Source organism: Microcebus murinus, chromosome 10, assembly GCF_040939455.1.
Source record: "Microcebus murinus isolate Inina chromosome 10, M.murinus_Inina_mat1.0, whole genome shotgun sequence".
Lineage (NCBI taxonomy): Eukaryota > Metazoa > Chordata > Mammalia > Primates > Cheirogaleidae > Microcebus > Microcebus murinus.
In genome coordinates this window covers 71,519,505-71,533,468 of record NC_134113.1, presented here as the reverse complement: position 1 = coordinate 71,533,468, position 13,964 = coordinate 71,519,505, and the positions used below count along the sequence as shown (strand labels likewise).

Below are 13,964 nucleotides of genomic sequence, written 5' to 3'. Positions count from 1 at the left end.
AAGACTGGTGCAGAAAGTTTATTCAAGGAAATAAAACAGGAAACTTTCCAAACTTAGAGAAAGATATAAATATTTAGGTACAAGACAGTCATAGGATGCCCAGCAAATTTAATCAAACAAGGTTACCTCAAGGCATCTAATAATCAAGTTCCCAAAGGTCACAGATAAAAGTTCCTAACAGAAGTAAGAAAAAAGAAAACAAAATAACATATATAGTAACTCTAATACATCTGGCAGCAGAGTTCTCAGTAGAAACCTTAAGGCCAGGAGAGAGTGGCATGACATATTTAAAGTGCTGAAGGAAAAAAAAAAAAAGAACCTGAACCCCAGAGTATTATATACTATACAAATATCCTTCAAACATGAAGGAGAAATAAAGACTATCTCAGACAAACAAAAGCTGAGGAAGTTCATCAATGGGAGACCGATCCTAAAAAAATGCTAAAAAGAGTTCTTCAGTCTGAAAGAAAAAAACTTTAATGAACAATAAGAAATCATCTGAAGATGTACAACTCACTGATAACAGTAAGGACACAAATATAAAATATGCTATTTCTGTAGTAGCATATGAACAAGCCACTTCTACATTGAGGAAGAAGACTAAAAGACAAACCTATCAAAAATAACAACAACTTATTGAGAGATAGATAATGTAAAAAGACTTGGATGGAAACAACAAAATGTAAAAAGTGGGGTGGGAGGGATGGAGCTAAAGGGTAGGATTACCATTAGATTTCTGTTTGCTTGTTTGTTTGTAATATGCTCATCAGATGCTTATAATAATTGGCTATAAATTGTTTTTGCGAACACCATGGTAACCTCAAATCAAAAAACCTACAACACAAAACACGAAAATTAAAATGCAAGAAATTAAAACATACTACCAGAGAAAATCACTTTTAACAAGGGACGACAGGAAGAAAGAGAGGACCACATGACAACCATTCTGAATGGGGAAAACTGAAAGCCTTTTCTCTACGATCTGGAACAAGACAGGGATGCCCATTTTCACCACTGTTATTTAACTTAATACTGGAAGTTATAGCTAGAGCAATCAGAAAATAGAAAGAAATAAAGTGCATCCAAATGGGAAAGGAAGAAGTACAATTATCCTTGTTTGCAGATGATATGATCTTATATCTAGAGAAACCTAGACTTCACCCAAAAATTATTAGAACTGATAAACAAATTCAGTAAAGTTTTAGGATACAAAATCAGCATACATAAATCAGTAGCATTTCTATATGCCAAAAGTAAACAATCTGAAAAAGAAATCAAGAAAGTAATCCCATTTATAATAGCTACAAATAAAGTAGCTAGGAATACACTTAACCAAAAAAGTAAGTTCTCTATAATGAAAACTATAAAACACTGATGAATGAAATTGAAGAGGACATAAAAAAATAGAAAGATATTCCATGCTCATGGATTGGAAGGATCAATATTGTTAAAATGTCCATACTATGCACAGCAATCTACAGATCCAATACAATTCCCATCAAATTACCAATGGCATTCTTCACAAAAATAGAAAAAAATAATTCTAAAATTTATATGGAACAAAAAAACACCCAGAATAACCAAAGCCATCCTAAGCAAAAAGAATAAAACTGGAGGAATCACATTACCTGATTTCAAATTATACTACAGAGCTATAGTAACAAAATAGCATGGTACTGGCATAATGAATGAATGAATGAAACTAGACTTTTATCCCTTGCCATACTCAAAAATAAAATAAAAATAAATTAAAGACTTAAATCTAAAAACAAACTATGAAATGACTAAAAGAAAACACTAGAGAAACACTTCAGGACATTGGTCTGGGCAAGAAATTCTTGAGTAATATACCCAAAGCAGAGGCAACCAAAGCAAAATTGGACCAATGAGATCACGTCAAGCTAAAAAGCTTTTGCACAGCAAAGGAAACAATCAACAAAGTGAAGATCCAACCCATAGAATGGGAGAAAATATTTGCAAACTATCCATCTGACAAGAGATGAATATCTAGAACATATAAGGAGCTCTAACATCTCAAACGGAAAAAAAATCAAATAATCTGATTAAAAAATAGACAAAAGATCTGAATAGAGATTTCTCAAAAGAACACACAGAAATGGCCAACAGGTATATTAAAAAATGCTCAACATCATTAGTCACCACAGAAATGCAAATCAAAACTACAATGGGATATCATCTCACCCCAGTTAAAATGGTTTTTTATCAGAAAGACAGGCAATAACTAATAATGGTGAGGATGTGGAGAAAGGGGGACCCTCATACACTATTGGTGAGAATGTAAATTGTGTAACCACTATAGAGAATGGTATGAGGTTCCTCAAAAAACTAAAATTAGAACTGCCATATGATTCAGCAATCCCACTACTGAGTATATAATACAAAGGAGGGGAAATCAGTATATGGAAAAGATATCTGCATTCTCATGTTTGTTGCAGCACTATTCAAAATAGCCAACATATGAAATCAACCTAAGTGTCCATCAACAGATAAATGGATAAAGAAATTGTGGTACATATGCACAATAGGGTATCATATAGCCACAAAAAGAATGAAATCCTGCCATTTGCAATAACATGGATGGAACTGGAGCACATCATGTTAATTGAAATGAGTCAAGCACAGAAAGACAAATCCCGCATGTTCTCACTATTATGCGGGAGCTAAATATTAAAAACAATTTATCTCATGGAGACAGAGAGTAAAATATTAATATTATGTACCCATAATAATTAAAAAAACAAGAAGGAAGGAGAAAGAATGCCTTAATAAATGTTGAATTTTCTAAAAAAAAATTAACTTATATTCCAAACTTGACTGATGATATTCTAATGGAGACAAATGAATTTAAATAGAAAGGTGATTAAAAATCAAAATTTACATTGTAAATGTAGTCAGTGATTTGAATTTGAAAATTCTTTTGTTGAGCTGATGAAAGTTACCCATATTTGGACATAGAATAATGCAGAAAAAGTAATCAATCTGCCTGATAGATACCTAAACGGAAAATCTAAGATGTCTGCAAATGGTAAAACAAGACTGAGGAAATGACAGATGGATTAACTACTCACTACTTGAATTTTCACTGGAGAAACAAAAGCTCTAATATTATTCAAGATAATTTCATAATTTCAAGTAAAGGGTAAGAATGAGGAGATAAATAACAAATATTGATGCAGGATTGATTGTTCACTAGATAGATAACAGAGCTATTTCCTTCTATAATATTGAAATAACACAGCAAGAATCTAGATTAAAGACACTAAAATCCATATGGCGGGGAATAATATTATAATAAAACAGAGCCCTTGACCTCGGGGAGTTTACAATTACAATAGTAATTAGAGTGTAATTAAGGGAGACCCCTTATCTATGGTTTCACTTTCTGCAGTTTTAATCAATAGTTACCTGTAGTCAACCATGATCTGAAAATAGGTGAGTATAGTACAATAAGATATTTTAATAGAGAAAAAGGGACTACACTCATATAACTTTTATTATGACATTGTTAGAATTGTTCAACTTATTATTAGTTATCATTGTTAATCTTTTACTGTGCCTAATTTATAAATTAAACTTCATCATAGGTATGTACAGATAGGAAAAAATAGTATATATTAGGTTCAGTATTAGTCACGATTTCAGGCATCCACTGGGTGTCTTGGAACATATCCCTTGCAGGTAAGGGGGGATTATTGTATTATGAAAGATAAAGCAGAAGTAAATGATTTCAGTATAACTCATAATGGGTTAGATATGCTAATAAACATTCCTAGGTGACAAAGTAAACACACAGGAGAGAGGAATTAAATGCATTTAAATGCATAAGGAAAGATTTCACACGAATGATAGCATTTAAATTGGGCCCGAACAGAAAACTAACAGACAAAAATGAACACAGAAGGGCTCTCTAGGTGGTGAGGCTAAGCAAATTCATGGTGATGGAAGAGGACAGGACCAACTCTGAAACCACATAGTGAAATTGGCTCGAATAACACTTTTCAAAATCTACTCTGCAAATATCTTTTAGTGAAAGGCCAGTGTGAAAAGTTTATATAATTTTCTTAAAAATCTTATTGAAAAGGAGAAAAAGCCTTTTTCCCTAAAATATATATCTGAAAGAATCCAAGTCCAAATTCATTCATAGTAGGTAGAATGACATAAAAAAAATTAAATCAAATTAAAATATTATTGTATAAAGATTGTTTTTAATTAAGTCGCATCACCTGGTAAACCATTTAATGCATAATAAGTGTTCAAGAACAACATCTTCATCAATTAATTAACAGAATTTCTATTGGGACATAGAAATGAATATGCCCCAATAGAATAAATAAATGAAGATGTACAGAAGTTAAAAATTGATTACCACTTCAGGTATCTAATCCATACATAATTAAATCAGTCTTTCTTGAGGGCAAAACTTATAAATAGAAGGGAAAGTGTACAGAAAACCTCAGGGTTAATTGCAAGCAAATTGTGGGTGATTGTTAGGGGAAGATTAAATAAAGTGAGGGAATTTTAAATAATTGAGAAAAATGTAATAGGTTTACAAATGCTTCCCCTAAATGAGTTTGGTTTAGATAACTCACAAGTAAATTCTTAAGCACTGGGCTAAGAATCACTTGGTCATATGAGGCATAATCCCAGAATGAAAACATTAAATGCATTTATTGAATATATCCAAAGGTGACATCCTTTGAAAATAATAGCATTTGTAAGGCATTTCACAGATAAATGAAGTTTGCACTTAATTACAATAAGTATCATTCTCTGAAATGACAACCTTTTATAAAATTGCAGAGTGGCAAAAATGAAACTTTGACTCTCCCTGTTCAACAGAATTCACAAGCTGGCATTTTATGATTGGCAGTTCTCTAGCTCTGTCTTCTCATCAAAGCATTTTACTGGTAGACAGAAAGCTATTTGGTGGCCCATTTGCAATCATTCCTACATTAGAGCCATATGATATTAATGCGGAGCTATTCCACTAATGCTCTATGAATTTTAAATTAAGCTACAAATTCAGCTGAAGCAACCTCAAGCAATTGAAGCTTTTCAAGGATACCTCCACTGATTGCTTTTTAACCCAGAAAAGTCAGTTTCTCAGCACTTTAGCTTTTCAATTGTTAAAATTAGTTTTAAGTATTCTTCCTTCCCATCCGTTAAAGAAATGGTGAGAATTAGGGGAATGTTTTTAGTAAAGCAGTGGTTTAACTTGTTGAAAATTAAATACATTTAAACTGATTATTCATACCAAGGTCAAACAATGCTTCTGTATACTCAGATCTTTGTCAATATGTTTAAATAAAAAAGACAGCTAACTATATTTCTTCTATTCTAGATCAGCTCAAGATCCCTAATTTAATGTCAACTGGTTACTCAGTCAACAGCATTATCACATTTTTGTATGCTTCATAGGTTCACTAGATGTTTCTTACAGAATTAATTTCAAGTTGATGAATTGAGTGAAAAATACCATCTGAATACTGATGGAGTACACCATTCCCTAAAGTTCCCAGTCTGTGACTATCATTATTACCACAATTATCTGAAGCAACCTATCTAGTAAAACAACATGTCATTGTAAGCAAGTATTACCATCAAGCATTTTCCACTTTAATTTTTGACTCACATTCTGTCTAGATTGAAAGAGACTACTTTATTGGTTTTCTATGGTTAAATTTCTACATAAAATAATACAAATATCTGGCCAGTTTTCCCCCATTTTATAAGGGGACAATTAATTGTAAATTTCTATTAAATGTAGATAAAACATTCCATTTGATTCAAAGTTACTTATGATGCATATTATATGGACTTCATTAAAGTTTATGTGGTGCTGTCCAATATGGTAACCATTAGCCACATGTTGCTACAGGGTACTTGAAATGTAGCTAGTCTGAACTTAGATCTGCTGTAAGCATAAAATATATACTAGATTTCTAGGACTCCCCAGACGTTGAGGAGAGCTTGCAATGTGAATGAGAGAGGCCAAACCAACCAAACTATAAAAGGAAACAATGCGGGGAAGAGATGAACACAAAAAAAGAATCAAAATAATAATAATAATATTAAAAACCAAACTGTAAAACTCTCAGAGAGTATCATAGAGTAAGGCCAATGTTCATGGATGCATGATATCACATTATCCCAATTATCGAAGAATCATAGAGTAAGATCAAGTGAAAGGACTTTCACTTAAGTGCCAGAATTTACAAATATAATGCTAATTATAATTGAAAGAAAGAAAGTGCATTAGTTATGAGTGCAACTCACCATTCAGAGGAAGATAATGCAATAACTAACTTCTGCAAATTTAGGATTCAATGTTCATGGATGCATATGAAATCTGAACTTATGCCCCTCATTTCTAAATGGTCAAATTAAAAGCATTTCCCTAATTCTTTAAAATTACTAGGGGAAGGCCACCGTTTTTCTCCATTCTCGATAAAAATTTAAAATACGGTATACGATATAGGGCATAAAGTCTTCCTTTACTCAGACTGGCGTTATTTTCTTTCTATTATTCTAAGCAGAAAAACTCATTTTCTCAGTGAATCAAATTTAATGAAGCAATGGAGCATAAATAAGTTCCTGGGAAAACATAAAGTTTTCTGATAAGATTTCTTCAGAATGCATGTAGAACCAAATAATCAATTAATCAAACGGATACCTGGCAGAAATGTAAAATTCAGTGGTAGTGTAGATTATCTCTAAGAATACACTTTAATTATTGTATTGTATTATGACTCCTTACCATGATCATGTTTGGGATACAAACTGGAAGACTGAAACCCTTGGGTCTTTTATAGTTATTTAGTAGATAAGTCTTATATATTCATTACTTCCTGAAAAGGAAAAAATACTAACTGGGTCAAATTCAGGACACTTATTGGACCATCTGTGGAGGTGAGCATATGGGCAAATGTCATACACATGCTTGCATGTGATCTCCAGTTGGGTATTTTCCTGCCCATGCAGAATGGAGGAGAGGGGGTCCCCCCTCAGCACAGGCCAGGCTTCTCCAACTTGTTCCTATATTCACAGGAGTGCTCAGCTATTCCTTTGGGTTTGGTTGCTGGCTTGTATATGAGGCAGAGAGAAAGGCCTTGCTTAGATCTTGAGCTTATTCCTCACTTTTCAGCTCCATTTATCAGTGAAACATAGGTTAGAGTTTTGGGCATTAGCTATGTGAAAAATTATAAATACCCTTTGCTTTCCCATTTTTCTTTCTCCTTTGGTGTCTGTAATTTAGTCCTTCCCAGAGCTACCTGGAGAGGCAGTTGGCTAGGACAAAGTGGGATTTGAACATTTCTGGTCCCTTGGTTTATCACCATTAAAAAAAAAATCTCAATATCAATCCTACTTAAGACAGTAAAAACTCTTGGAAAAAATGCTTCAAGAAGAAAAGAAAAAAGTAGCGTGTTTCCTCTCTTTCAGTCTTTAATATCTACTATGACAGGCAGAGGGAGATTGTGATCGTGGAGCCCTGAGGAACTATTTAGTTTGGTAATCACCAAACATAATTCTAGAGTTTTGTTTTGTTGTTTGTTTATCTGATATGTGTCTGTCTTTCTTTCTTTCTTTCTTTCTTTCTTTCTTTCTTTCTTTCTTTCTTTCTTTCTTTCTTTCTTTCTTCCTTCCTTCCTTCCTTCCTTCCTTCCTTCCTTCCTTCCTTCCTTCCTTCCTTCCTTCCTTCCTTCCTTCCTTTCTTTCTTTCTTTCTTTCTCTCTCTCTCTCTCTTTCTCTCTCTCTCTCTCTTTCTTTCTTTCTTTCATTTTTTTGGTGGGAGTTGTGAGGGGGTGTGATGCTCAGGTGTACTCTCTTGAACAATATGGGATACACAGGTTATAGGAAATCCTCAGAGAGATGGTGAGATGCAGAAATTCAAGAGCCACTGCTCTACAACTAGGAAACTAGATATCTCTAAGGGACACAATGAGAAATCATCACGTCTGAATTGAAAATCTTTACTATGTAACTAAAAATAAGGAAAACCTCTATTTTTTATCTCCAGGTTGAAAAAATACACTCTTTTTAAAATTCCATGTAAACACCTCAATAACATTTAGAAAAACAAGACAAAATAGGCACTCTGGAAATTACAATTTAAAAATGTTGTCATTTCAATGTATGTACGTGTTAAAGTATTTTAAGTTTCAAGAATACAAATGAAAAAAAATGTCTTACCTTCCATCTCGATCCCAGTCATATACTTCTACTTTGATTGTTCTGTCCATGGGAAAAACACACACATAAAATGACTTAGTATAAAGATCAAAATAATATATGATTGAGAATTTAAAAATAAGTTCATTTTCTGAGATAAAATAATGTATGCATGTAGGTTCTACAAATTAATTTGAAGCTGATTTTGCTAATTTTATTAATGTAATTTAATTTACATCTTAAAGCAGGCTTCTAGAATCTTTATTATTCATTAAAGGAAGTAGGGAAAGTATATGAGAAAGGATGTGTAGCTTGATCTAACTCCTCAATGGGGAGGTATGAACCCACTTCTCCACGCATGAAAACCACTGTCTTGAAGCAGTATTTCTCAAACTCAGCACTGATCAGAGGCACACAGAGGGCTTGTTAAAACACAGATTACTGGATCTCCTTCCCACACTTTCTGGGTCAGCCAGTCTGGCGTGGGGTCTGAGAATTTAAATGTCTACAAGGTTACTAGCTGATATTCATTCTGCTAATCAGGAAACATTGTGAGAACCACTTTTTTACGGAAAAAAAAATGAGTCAAGTTAAATAAAGCTATGATCTTATTCAATAAATAAAATGAGTCCAGTGGCATGATAAATTTCAAAGTAAATGTAATAACATATTGGTAATCAATAGTTTCTTCAATATATTGGTTAAATTTCTATTTTCTTCTATATAAGTAACAAGGTGAGTAAAATAGCAAAGAGATCGGGTCACGTTTTATTTGCTTTTGGGGGGGTGAGTGGGTAAAGGTTTTTATATTATAACCTTACAATCATGTTTCATAAGGAAAAGAAAAAAATTGATATTAAGAAGTCATCTGTTACATCGTGGGAAGATCTTCAGGCCTGCCTTACCCAACTACTTGTAGAATGCTAAAATCTCCCTGTTACACATCAATGAAACTTTTACAAATCAGCAGTTATCATAGTAGTTATGCCAAATAACATTTTCAAGAGTATGTCAGGGTTGATAATATATCTAGCCATAGTTCTATTCCTTTTATATATTTACTTATTCTACAGTAGGACAATATCACATGAAAGCCTTGAAGTAACGAAAATTCTGAAATAACTTTTGAATAATGAGTTAAAACTTAAACTAATGTTCAATATGTTTTTATCACTCTGCAATTTTTTTTGAAAATCAGTCAGTTTAGCCAAATTTTCATTAGTCAAATTATCCCTCTTCCCGAAGTCATTGTGGATTTATAAAAAAAGTTATTTAAAAATGTTTGAATAAGCCATCCATGTTCGTATTTACACACATTTACATAGGTAAAGAGCCCAACTTAATTTTTTAAAAATCTGATTTAGGGTATTAGATATATAGTGAAAATTCAAAATCCTCAGAAAAGTTGTCATTTGTTTTACCTGTCATAATCTCCATTACATAATGCTCTGACTGAGATCTTGAATGCTTGCCATACAGGATTTAGAGTGTTTTTGACAACTTCTGTTTTATGACAAATTGTAAAACTGTAAGAAAAAAAGTTTTCAGTTATTTTCATGACTCAATTATTTTAGTTGACCTATTGTTTTAATAGTCATTCCTCTCTTTTTATGAAGAATAAATGTCAATTCCTCTGTTGCTGCTATATCGTTTAATGAAAAGAGATGTGCGATTTTTACAACTTTAAAGGGTAGGTCACTATAATATATTTTGCAATAAGTTTACCAAAAGTAATCTGAAAATTTAACAAATCCTAAACCTGTTTTGTAAGCAACCTCTCTAAAAATTGCGAAGATATACTGAACAAGTAAAAAAATATGCATATATCATCAAGAATATGAAGATCATCAGTTACTCTGAGAAGAGCAGTTTGTTGGAATGCTGGGGACAGAAACATGGTTGGATTTAAGAAAGAGGAGAAACTGAGGCACAGTGTGTGAACAACATTTTTGAGTCTAGCTGTGAAAAGAAAAAGAGAAACTGGTGTAGCTGAAAGGGAAAGATTAATCAAAGAAAATTTGTTGTTGTCACTATGAATTTTTTTTAAGATGGAAGAAATAACAGCAAGGTTGTATGCTAAAGGAAAAAAATCTTGTAGAGAGGTAACCATTTTTGATGCATAAAAGGGGAGGAAGGCTGGAGATATGTCTTTTAAGTAGATGACAGTTGATGGCATCCAGACATCAACAGAGGAATTTGTCTTGAGAGTACAGATGGCCATTCTGTAGGACATTTTGGGAAGGCTGAGTAGCCTAGCAGATGTGATGGGATCACAAGGAAGCCCTCCCACTGCTTACGTTTTCTTATGAAATAGGAAGTATGCTCATGAGCAAAGAATGAGGAGGGGCAGAAGTTGCTCAAGGCTCCATTTAAGATTAACATAATGAATATATAGTGAGACCATGAAGGGTGTGGTTCTGTCTTTATCTAAACTGTTGGCTGTAATATATCAGAAGAATTCTTAAAAGGAAGGAAGATAGCAATACACAATAAGGGGTAGAATCCAAGCAGCCTTAACCTTGGTTTTCTGATTCAAATTCCAGTATTGTTTTCACCAAACCATTTAGTCTCCAGACATCAATCAGCTCCTGAAAATGTTCTTTCTTAATGTAAATTTATGTAGCAGTTTATGAGCTAGAAAATGTTTAAAATGGTTTTGGTTAAAACATTACCTAGATCCAGCCTTCCCAAGACCCTAGTCATGAAGTGTCCCAAATGCAAACATCTAACAATCATGAATCAGGAGACTACTACATAATTACCATAGTAATTAGTATTACCATAATAATTACCATACTACATCTGACACCTACAATAAAATATACTTTTTTCGAGTCCATTTTCCTCCCTTCATGCAAGAGAGATTGGTTTCTAATAAAAGATTAGATAGAAACATAATGCTGTATAACAGGATCAAGTTTTCATTACAAGACTTAAGGCATTAGTGCTTCCTACTTCCTGGTAGGAGGCACTCCTAGGCACTCCTCCTACTTCCTCCTAGATCCTCCTCTATCTAAGGAAAACTGTGTCACTAAATTGACAGGGCTCAGGTGAATGTATTTGTGGCCAAATGTTCTCAGAGTTACTCACCTGAAGCAATTTAGGAGCCACTGGGGCAAAAGGCATTGAAAGAAATAGGGAGGGCAGGCAGAGAAAACTCTGAAAAGGAGGATTATGATGTCCAAAGCAGACAGAAGAAAAGCAAAGGAGATGGGGAGAAGTGTGGGTGCAGGGGGGAATAGATGGGAACAGAGAGGGAAACAAATGAGAAAAGGTAAAAGTACAGAAAAACAGTTAAGAAAAATTCATAGGGACCAAATTATGGGGGGGAAGGCATAGTGGTATGTTGTTTTGTTTCAGAAAGAGGCATCTGCCTCCCTTCATAAATATATAATACATTCTTAGAGATCTACAAGGGATGGCCGGGTGCAGTGGCTCATGCCTATAATCCTGGCTCTCTGGGAGGACGAGGTGGGCGGATTGCTCAAGATCAGGAGTTCGAAACCAGCCTGAGCAAGAGCAAGACCCCATCTCTACTATAAATTGAAAGAAATTAATTGGTCAACTAATATATATAGAAACAATTAGCCGGGCATGGTGGCGCATGCCTGTAGTACCAGCTACTCAGGAGGCTGAGGCAGGAGGATCGCTTGAGACCAGGAGTTTGAGGTTGCTGTGAGCTAGGCTGACGCCATGGCACTCACTCTAGCCTGGGCAACAAAGTGAGACTCTGTCTCAAAAAAAAAAAAAAAAAAAGATCTACAAGGGGTATTTCTCTTCTCCTGTATCATATTCTAATATATAACAAGTCTTTGGTATAGTGTTAGATACAGATAGACAGCTAGAGAGGTGATAGCTATATATCAATGAGAGAGAGAGAGACAGACAGAGAGAGAGAGAGAGAGCATATGCAACCAATTGACCATCTCCAAATACATGCTCAACAATCTACTAACTTTTTGGCCTCTTTGCTTATGGTTAAATCAAAATTTTTGTTATATTCTTAGTATCACCAGCTGCAGTAATTAAATACTTTGACACTCAAAACTTTTTCTCTTAAGAAAGTGACTCAATTTAGTGAGATATTTATGAGCCAGGTAGTCATTTGTCACCTATTAATCATTCTCATTTGTAATGCATTAGATATGATATGGGCGGCAAAATCTCACTCATAAGAATTCCAGGGCTGTAGTAACTAGAAAAAATTCTGACAGGAGTATGATGTAGCTTTTTCTAACATTCAGGAATATTTTTATATAAATATAATGTGTGTGTATTACAAACAGTATTATAAGAAAATATATTTTATTAAATAATCTGTACGAACATGAAGCCATTTACCTAAAATAGCTAAAGAAAAATTATTACCCACTTATAAATACATATCAAGTTACTAAATCAATGTGAAAGAAAATAAGAATTTATAATCACATATTATTAAAGTTTTTATTAATGCTTCTAGTAGAAATTAAGAATGTCTACTAATTAAGAAATTATTTCTCTTTCTTATTTATGATTATATGTATTAAAATAAATGTTAAAAATAAAGCTAAAATCTTTGCAGTTAAAAATAGAGACATAAAAAATAAGGAATAAAAGCATTTTTACACATTCAAACACTCATCAAAACAAAACATATATATGTATATATTTGGATCCAGCTGGTAAACTGAAATTTTCCTAAAATGAGATTCACCAAATTTTAAAAATAATTGTTGATAAATTATTTGACATTTCTCAATTGTACTTTTTTTCTTAATATTTAAATTTTATTTAATGAGTATCATTTTCACAAACATAATAAACTTTGTAATAAAAGTATCACTAGTAGCATTAAATGTGTGATAAATTAAAATTCTATAATTATACAACTAATCTTTATAAATAAAGAAAACTAAGAAGAATAAAAATAGAAAATCCAGGAAACAAGTAGTTCATACAGGAGACATAAGAACACTGTGACTCAAGAAATTTTGAATCATTCTTTAGTTTTCCTCTACCTTTGAAATGAATGGCAAATATGATTTTTTCTCTGTCCAATATTTTTCATAACAATAAAATTAGTGTTCAGATGCAAATGATACTCTGACATTTTTACCACCAAAATAGAAGGGAAAAACACAAAAGCCAATAATATGACACCATAACCAAAATATCCAACAGTTGCCAAGTAGCTGTATCCACAAAAATCTCATAACAGTAACTCATCATTTTAAACTGCCTAGGGTATTCACTTTAAATAAAAAACTTTTTATTTTTATGTAACATTATATATACTTGTTATATAATGTTACATGTTGTATATTTTTTCATTTATAAATATAGCAGTAGTGACAGATTTTTTTTTTCATTCTATTCCCCTCATTTCTAATTTCCAAACAATGTTTTCTCTTTAGCTGATATTTTATTACACGTTGTTAAGGAAAACAAAACAGGAAACATCATACTATAAGATAATAATAGCTAATGTGTAAATTCTTCCTATGAGTCAAGCAAACTTCTGTTTTTTGTGTAGTAACTCACTTAATTTTCTCAACAACCCCGTGAGGTAGCCGTGATTATTACTCCATTTTACAGACGAGGAAATGGAATTTCACATAGGTTAAACATTTGCCCATGGTTCCATAGCTATTAAGTAGCAAGGATCAGGATTTAAATCTAGACAACAGAAATTAGCCATATTTTCAAACACTAAGCATTCTCAAGAATACTGACAATATAATATAAATCACAAAAAACACTAGTCAAATATATTTATGATAAAGCCATATGCA

General features: G+C 32.9%; 1 protein-coding gene across 1 annotated transcript in view; it reads right to left on the bottom strand.

The window, feature by feature from the left end:
* The window catches only part of CPNE8 (copine 8), a 191,248-nt gene that overhangs the window by 80,579 nt on the left and 96,705 nt on the right, over positions 1-13,964 (bottom strand). Inside the window, exons 9-10 of the mRNA XM_076007487.1 lie at positions 9,612-9,716; positions 8,212-8,253 (exon numbers count right to left, since the gene is read on the bottom strand). Coding sequence (XP_075863602.1) covers positions 8,212-8,253; positions 9,612-9,716 — 147 coding nt within the window. The remainder of the gene's footprint in view (positions 1-8,211; positions 8,254-9,611; positions 9,717-13,964) is intronic.